This window comes from Pediculus humanus, genomic scaffold (assembly GCF_000006295.1).
Source record: "Pediculus humanus corporis 1103172107513 genomic scaffold, whole genome shotgun sequence".
Lineage (NCBI taxonomy): Eukaryota > Metazoa > Arthropoda > Insecta > Psocodea > Pediculidae > Pediculus > Pediculus humanus.
This window is the reverse complement of record NW_002987129.1, coordinates 5,556-14,137: the sequence shown is the minus strand read 5'-3', so window position 1 is coordinate 14,137 and position 8,582 is coordinate 5,556. Positions and strand designations below refer to the sequence as shown.

Genomic DNA, 8,582 nt, shown 5'->3' with positions numbered 1-8,582 from the left:
TTTTTTTTTTTTTGTTTAAATTATAATTTTTGTTATGAATGAAATGGGATTTGTTTGCACGGGGAGTAATTTTAAATTAATTTTTTTTTTTTTTTTTTAACTCAGGATGAAATAAAATTTTAAATAATAATATTAATAAATATGGATGGCGGTCCGTTTGACGATCCTTTATTTTCGGATTTTTCTGGAATGGGTGTACCTGGAACTAGTAATTTATTAGGTGCGAAATCACCTCAGGATAACAGAGGAAACGTTCACAGCATCCACGTCATGCTCGGGCTACAACATTCGGATATGCTGTTGGGTAAGTTATCAATTTTTTATTTTTTTTTTTTTTGGGGGGATTTTCGAAATAAATAAATAAATAAATAAAAATATATGAAAGGTGTGCCTACGACAATAACCGCGACAATGCCGAGCACGGGAAAAATGGTGGATAATAATAATTGTAATCATCATCATCAACAAATTCAACATAATTCTCATATCCATTCACACGATCTCAATACTTCGTATGAGACTTCACAAATGCCGACAGATAATAATACACTTTCGAGGAGAAAACCTGATGAACCTGTAAATACAAATTCTAATTTATCTAATCAAAATTCTAATAAAAAAACGGATACGAAAAATAAAAAAAATGAAACGGGAGGAGTTAAAAAAAAGAAAACAAGGTATAATAATGTTTTTCTCTTTTTTTTTTTTTTGCAATTTGCGTTTTGTCAGTTAATATAGAATTTTATTAATTTAATATCCAGAACTACTTTTACTGCATATCAACTGGAAGAATTGGAAAGAGCTTTCGAAAGAGCACCTTATCCCGATGTATTTGCAAGGGAAGAATTAGCATTAAAATTAAATTTATCTGAATCGAGAGTTCAGGTTTGGTTTCAAAATCGAAGAGCCAAATGGAGAAAAAGAGAACCTCCAAGGAAAACCGGTTACACATTAAATACTAGTGAGCAAATGATAATTTTTTCTTATCATATAAGTAGGGGGAGGAGGGAGAGGGAGGGGAAGGAAAACGTGTTTTTATTTATTTATTTTTCTTTTTTAGGCACAACGAATGCAGCTTTGCCATCTACTTTTGCATCACTTAATAATACTTTAAGTCCTTTTAATGCTAGTCCAAATTCTTCAACTCCTGATTCTTGGTCTTACAATTCTCCATATTCCGATTTGGGACCCCATTTAAATTTATTAACTTCGACTAATTATCCACCGGCTACTAATTCATATTCTGCTCAAAATTCCACCTATACTTTCCTGGCTAATAAAACGGAAAATTATTTAAATATTCACGATTCGAATTTGTTCAGAACTCATCATGAATATTTGGATCACGAATCTCCTCCCCTGTCTACGGTACTCACAAATACTGTTAATTCTTCATCCATACTACCCACAAATCAATCTCCTCCGATGATGACGACACACGAAATAATACATAATTCGGATAAATCCATGTACATAGAAAATAGGGATAAAATGGAAGAATATCAACAGGTTAATCACGAACAAATGAATCACGAGGGTGACATGCACACATTCGATCAGGATAAAACCATAAATTCGGGAATTCAATTTCGGGAAGATAAACTCGTGGGTTTTAGAATACAAAAAGAAGAAAGTCCAGTGAATTGGGTAGAAAAAAATAATTATAGAACTGTCGGTAAAGATATTGGAACGGGAATAAAACAAGAAAATGGTAATAACGGTTATCAACAAAATGGCCCCCTTCCTCCTTTTATGAATTGACTACAAAAATTTAGGTGTAAAAATTTTTTAAACACCTAATTTCGAAAGACTTTAAAATTTATAACCGTTGAGTTGTTCTTTTGTTTTTTTTTTTCGCTGTATAAAATAAAAAATAAAAAGTTATTATTTGCTTTCTTATTTTTAATTAGAATTAATAAAAATTATATGAAAAAGGAAATATTTAGTGCATAAATTCGTGAAAAAAATTTTTTTTTTTGTACTTATTAACATATAAATAATCACACAGACAGATTTCCTATAAAAAATACGTACTTTTTTTTTTTTCTTTCTAAAATTAATAACGTTTATTTAATTATTATTAATTAAAAATATGTATATATGTATATACACGTGTTTTTGTGCGTGGGTGCGTGTGTGTGTATTTCTAGTTTTATACGTATTAAGCATAAGAAAAAAATTAACATGTAGATGGATGGTATTCCTTGTGCCTTATTATTATTATTATTTAATACCTATAAATTTGTATTAATTTATAAATAGTGTAAGTAAGAGTGAAATTAATTAAATATACATAATATTTAATTTTTTGACTTTTTTTTGTCCCTTTAATAAAAGAAGTTTAAATTTTTAATTTTTGAAAACTTGGCCATTTTTTATACTAATGAAATAACCAAAATGTTTTGATTTTTTTTTTTTTTTTTTTTTTATTAAAAAAAACTTTAAAAATACACTATATAAAAAATATTAAAAAACTACTAGTGATTATCATTTATACCATCGCCGGAAAAATTATGAGGTTTTTCTAAATAGTACAAACATAATTGAAGAATTTTATTTTTCGATTTTGTTCCACATTGAAATAAATTTGTTTCTTCGAAATCATTTAAATTTTTAACATGTTCTTCATTTTCTTTTATTCTATTAATGCAATCGATAATACTGTGTCTGGAAAAAATTGTTTTTTTATATTTATAAATATTGCTGCAATAAAAAAAAAAAAAAAATTTATATGAATAAAATGTTCTTTACTTTGGATAAAGCACAATAAATAAAGCCTCAATAATTTCATCTTCGCTGTATTCAGTTTTCAGGTAATCTAATGTGTCAATAATTGTAGGAAATGAAGACATTGATAATCTAGGATGTCTTGTTAAAAATGAAAATGTTTTTTCTGAAATCCCTAATTTTCTACGCAATAAAAAGAATAAATCATATAATAAGATTCTCCTGAAAAAAAAAATTTAAATATATTTTAAACAATTTGTAATTTTTGTTTTAAAAGTCTCGAAAATTTCCAACAAACAAATCAAAACTAAAATTTATATTATAAATTTACATACCTAGGTGAATAATATGTATTTCCTGAATTGAGATATTCTAATATTTCCTGTTCAGCATCTTGATTTGAAAGATTTAATATTGATTCAGGCATTTCAACCAACTTTAAAAATTTTTCATGACTTTTAAAATTACTAAGAGTAGGATGAGAATGTAAAAAAAGTACTGTTGAAAAAAAACGTTTTAATCCTCTTTTAAAATAAGGCACACCAGCTTTTATTTGTTCATTAGTAAAATCCAAACTCTAAAAATAATTTCAGATGGAAAATAAGTTTGTTAAAAATTGTTTTTTAAACACAACATTTCACATATATGTTCAATTTCAAACATGAAATTCAATCGCAGTATAATAGCATTACATAATGAATTTATTTTTTATAAATTTCTCAATACATACTTGTAAAAAATTTACTATTGTATTTGCAACAGGGAAAGGAACTGATAAAAATATATTTTTTACAAATGACATATCAACCCATGTTTCAAATAATTCCTTATCAAAATTTTTATAAAATTCCATATTGAAAGGTTTCGAGAACAATAAATAAGTTTTGATGTGTACCTACAATAAAAAATTTTTGAATTTTTAAAAGTTTTTAATTATAAAAAATAATATGAATAAAATAAAATTAACCTACATCTTCAAGTTTTGTACTGTTTTCTGTATTTATAGCATCAACATTTTGCTTTAAAGTATTTAGACTTCTACCTTTCAGTAATAGAAGTGAATATGAACTAAAACATTTGTTTATCATTCGATAATCTACATTCAATTTCCATGCTAAAAAATGTCTTTCAATTGTATTTCTAATTTTATCCACAGTTAATGTCCTGTTTTTATTAATATGGTTTAAACAGATTGATTCATTGGGAAAAGGTTCAATTATAGACATTAATTTGTCTGCGATACTTACTCCTTCATTTAAAAAATTATTACTTTTTAAAATTTTAATATCTGAATTAAGAATTTTATATCTGAAACAAAATTTTTTTTTTTTTTTTTTTTTTTTTTAAGGTTTACATTAGAGAGTTGTTTGAATCAAATTTTAAATTCTTTTGCTTACTTTAATTTATCTTCCAATAAAAATACCGCCTTGTTAAATCCACATTCGCCGAGTAATTCATTCAAAAGAAATATTTCATATTTTTTTCTTTCACCTTTATAAAGGTTAGCTAATTTATAATAAATATTACTCTTAAGTAAATCTTTTTGTGCTGTATTATCACTTAAATATTGTCTAGATATTGAATTTCTGTAGACTTCTGAAAAAAATTAACCTTAAAATTTTATGGAAAGCTATATTTTTCATAAATATTGGTCAAAACATTACCGTCAGAGTGAATTTTCAAAAAAGGTGTAACTGAAAATTTTGAAAATATACTACTCGTTAAAGAGCATTTTAAATTTCTAATATTTTTACTACTTTTCATTTTTCATAGCTATGCCACAATCATTATTTTAACTTTTTTTTTTTTAAAATTTAACTCTCAAACAAAAAAAAACAATTTTTTTAAAAAATTTGAATGAAATTTAAGTTATAGCTTAGTCAAATTAATTAATATATATTTAATGAAACATTATTTTAATAAACAGTGCAGTAAAAAAAAAATATAAAACTTTTTGTTTTTGTTTAAATATAAAATTTTAAAGTTTTTGTTAAGGATAAGTTTAATAAGGAAACCGACATTGTATTGTAACTGAACAACTAAAATGGCGTCCGATGAAAGAAACTTTAGATCGTCGTATTATGAAAAAGTAGGGTTCAGAAGTGTTGAAGAAAAAAAATCATTAGAAATATTACTTAAGGAAAAACCTTTAGATAAAGTTAAACTTAAACAATTTTGTTTGAGATTTACTGTTCCTTGCGCTTACAGAAATTCATTATGGAAACTACTCTTGAATGTTACTCCTAGGTATTCAAATAATCTTGATTTTGTTATAAAACAAAGAACTGAAGTAAGAACTTGATTTCTGATTTTTAATTATTAACTTTATTCTTTTTTAAAAATTGTTTCGTGTTTTTTAGGTTTACGAAGAACTTTTTCATGCTTTAAAAGTTATGAATGTTATCACGAATGACACTCCAAAATCTCATTTGTTTTTATATATGTGGTTATTGGAAACCGGACAGTTAAAACTTAACATGCAAATGCAAATGGATGATGAAGTGCTGAAAGGTTTGTAAAATTAAAAAATTACTAAAGGCTTTATGATTATAAATAACTAACTGAATCTATTTTAATTCATAAAAAAATTTTTTTTTTTTTTTACAGGATTGATGAAAATTTCACAATGTTTATTAAATATTTTTACTAATGATGTAGATATATATTGGTTATCAAAAGGTTTCTATAATACTGTCATTCATTTTTATGAAAGTATTCCGAATATTGTAGAAGCAGCTAAATTACTATTAGAAAAGGAAGATAAAACTTTGCACAGGCATTTAAATGAAATAGAAGGTTTTGATAAACTTTGCCTAAGGCAGTGGTTTGTTTGCTTATTTGCTGGAGCTCTACACGATGCTGCTCTGATTAAAATTTGGGATAAAGTAGTCGGTAAAACATTGCTTGCAACATTTTTTGTTCCACAAATCAAATATTTTATATTTATTTTAATAAAATGAATTTATGGAAATTTGTTTTTATTACAGGTGGTAGTTTTAAAATTTTAGCATTTCTGATTGTTGTTATATTAATGACATTTAGAAGAAATTTATTGAATTCTGATTCGATTGAATTTTTTTTGGAAGAACTTAAAAATATTTCGGAAGAAACATCAGAAGTTATAGCGAACAAAGCTGCTGAACTGTGGCAGCAATATGGAAGTCCACTCGTAATTGGAGATGTTAGAAAAGACAAAAACGACATGACTCATGATATGAGTTGCACAGATAATTTAAAGTTATTATTGAAGTAAAAAAAATCATTTCAAAACTATTTATATTTTAAAAAAATTTTTTTTAATCATCTTTTTTTTTTTTGTGAGCATAAAAAACGTGAATCATTTGATTTTTTATAAGTTTTGCTGATTGTATCAGCTGCACAAAGTTTTTAATACTATAAAGCATAAAGTTAACTTTTCGAATGGAAAATGATTTTAAAATCAGGCATAAAGGAAGAAAAGTATTTTAATAATTGTTTACAGTTAATTTGTAAATTATTTATATATGTATATATATTTATATAATCAAGAAAATAATTTTTTTAAAGAAAACGTTAATCATATATTTATTATTTATATTTGTTATGGAATAAAAAAAAAAGTTTTATTTTTTTAAAATGCGTTTTGTTAAATTTATTTATTTTAATCAAAATGATTTTAGAGAACAATTTTTTTTTTTTTCACTCACAGAAAATTATGTAACTTCTATAGGGGAATCTTTACAATTTTAATCTTTTTGAAAAATTTATTTCTATTATTATAGAACAAATTAATTTGTTTGAAACATACATTCATAGCCATTGCTTTTTTCAAGTAAAAGGTTATCATTTATTAAATTTTTTTGATTATTTACTTAGTAAAAATTTGAAATTGAAACGAATATTTTTTTTAGTTACGGTCCTGATTGTTTTTGATAATTTATTATTGATAAGAAAAATTTCAGTTTGATTGTGATTTATACTTAATAACATTGATTAAATAGTTTTCAACGATTAAAATATTTTAAAATGAATGTACGAAGGCTTGTTAGCGTAAAAGACTATGAAGACCATGCAAAAACTATTTTACCCAAATATGCTTTAGATTATTATTCTTCAGGAGCTGGCGAAGAAATTTCATTACGTTTAAACCGATCTTCTTTTGCTAAGTAAGGTCACACAATAACATGATAATGGTATCATTATTATTTAAATTTTTACATAACACTACTTATTTATTTATTTTTTTTATGACAATACATCAATATTTAGTTATAGAATTCGTCCAAGGTTTTTAAGGGATGTTAGTAAAAGAGATTTGTCGGCTACCGTATTAGGAACAAAAGTTTCCATGCCATTAGGTATTTCCCCAACAGCTATGCAAAAGATGGCACATCATCTGGGAGAAGTTGCCAGTGCAAAAGGTAACGTATTTTTTGGCATTATCTTCTCACATTATATTTTAATTTAAATTTTATTGATTTTTTTAGCTGCTGGTAAAGCAGGTACTATTTTTATTCTATCTACAATAAGTACAAGCAGTATAGAAGAAGTAGCTGAAGGTGCACCTGAAACTGAAAAGTGGTTTCAATTATACATATATAAAGACAGGTAAAAATTTGTTTAAATTTTTTAATGGTATAAAAATATAAAAAAGGAAATTGAATTACAGAATGTCAACAGTAGATCTAATAAGAAGAGCGGAAAAAAACAATTTTAAAGCATTGGTTTTAACTATTGATGCTCCAATATTTGGAATCAGACATGCAGATTCTAGAAACAAATTTAAATTGCCACCACATTTAAAAATGGCAAATTTTACTGGTCTTAAAGCCAACAGTATTAATCAAGCTAAAAAAGGAAGCGGTTTAAACGAATATGTGAATGAATTGTTTGATCAATCATTGACTTGGGATCATATTAAATGGCTAAAAAGGTTAAATTTTTTACAAAGTTTTCTCTTAAAATTATCATCATCTGTTTCAAACTTGTTTTTTACAACATTAAATAATATTTTCCACTGGAAAAATTAGATTTGTAGTTTGAAAGCAATTAAAATTCATAATTTTTTTTTTTTTCATTCATTTTAAAATTTTTTACTGATAGTGTGACATCTCTCCCAATAATTCTCAAGGGTATTTTAACATCAGAAGATGCTGAAATGGCCGTTTCATTAGGAATTTCTGCAATTTTTGTATCAAATCATGGAGCAAGACAAGTTGATCTAGTACCATCTCCTGTAATTACATTTCTTTTCTTATAACAGTGAGCAATGCAATGTGTATTAAAAACGATGAGAATTACAAAATAATAATAATAAAATTATACATTTCCAGATAGAAGCTTTACCTGAAATATCAAAAGTTGTTAATGGACAATGTGATATTTATATTGATGGAGGTATAACCAAAGGTACAGATATATTTATTGCATTAGCACTTGGAGCTAAAATGGTTTTCATAGGTCGTTCTGTACTTTGGGGTTTGACATGTGATGGAGAATCAGGAGTGACAAATGTTTTAGAAATTTTAAGAAATGAATTAGATAATACAATGTGTCTTACAGGAAAGACAAAATTTACTTCACCAAATTCTATTCCATTATGGCACTGAAAAATAAGATTTTTTTTGTCTTTTTACAGGATGCAAAACTCTAAACGACATTAATAGTAAAATGGTTGTTCAAGCGTCTTATTATTCAAAATTTTGAAGACATTAAAAGAAAAATAAAATAGTTTTTTAATAAATAATTAAAACGTTTTAATAAATTTCGTTAATACTTATTTCAAATTTGCATGACGGTAACTGTTTGGTTGTCTTAAATGAATTTCACATAATATTATTTTGTTTTCTTAATTATTAGTAAAAATTTCAATTTCT

The 8,582-nt window shown here is 25.3% G+C and overlaps 4 protein-coding genes across 4 annotated transcripts; 3 read left to right on the top strand and 1 right to left on the bottom strand.

Moving 5' to 3' along the window:
* Positions 1-189: 189 nt before the first annotated feature.
* Phum_PHUM165720 (restnal homeobox protein Rx1, putative) lies at positions 190-1,761 on the top strand (the record flags this gene model as incomplete). Its single annotated transcript, XM_002424924.1, has 4 exons — positions 190-304; positions 386-677; positions 762-961; positions 1,061-1,761. 4 exons carry the CDS (start codon positions 190-192, stop codon positions 1,759-1,761), a joined length of 1,308 nt encoding a protein of 435 aa, XP_002424969.1.
* Positions 1,762-2,477: 716 nt separating this feature from the next.
* On the bottom strand, positions 2,478-4,491 carry Phum_PHUM165710 (uncharacterized protein; the record flags this gene model as incomplete). The annotated part of the gene is made up of 8 exons (XM_002424923.1): positions 2,478-2,667; positions 2,752-2,910; positions 3,063-3,304; positions 3,473-3,553; positions 3,699-3,976; positions 3,998-4,035; positions 4,125-4,323; positions 4,392-4,491. The coding sequence occupies 8 exons, from the start codon at positions 4,489-4,491 to the stop codon at positions 2,478-2,480; spliced, it is 1,287 nt and encodes a 428-aa protein (XP_002424968.1).
* A 280-nt stretch (positions 4,492-4,771) lies between these two features.
* Positions 4,772-6,456, top strand: Phum_PHUM165700 (uncharacterized protein; the record flags this gene model as incomplete). The annotated part of the gene is made up of 5 exons (XM_002424922.1): positions 4,772-5,017; positions 5,088-5,238; positions 5,335-5,619; positions 5,715-5,945; positions 6,416-6,456. The coding sequence occupies 5 exons, from the start codon at positions 4,772-4,774 to the stop codon at positions 6,454-6,456; spliced, it is 954 nt and encodes a 317-aa protein (XP_002424967.1).
* Positions 6,457-6,732: 276 nt separating this feature from the next.
* Phum_PHUM165690 (Hydroxyacid oxidase, putative) lies at positions 6,733-8,315 on the top strand (the record flags this gene model as incomplete). The annotated part of the gene is made up of 6 exons (XM_002424921.1): positions 6,733-6,872; positions 6,976-7,127; positions 7,194-7,314; positions 7,376-7,639; positions 7,810-7,942; positions 8,040-8,315. The coding sequence occupies 6 exons, from the start codon at positions 6,733-6,735 to the stop codon at positions 8,313-8,315; spliced, it is 1,086 nt and encodes a 361-aa protein (XP_002424966.1).
* Between the last annotated feature and the right edge of the window lie 267 nt (positions 8,316-8,582).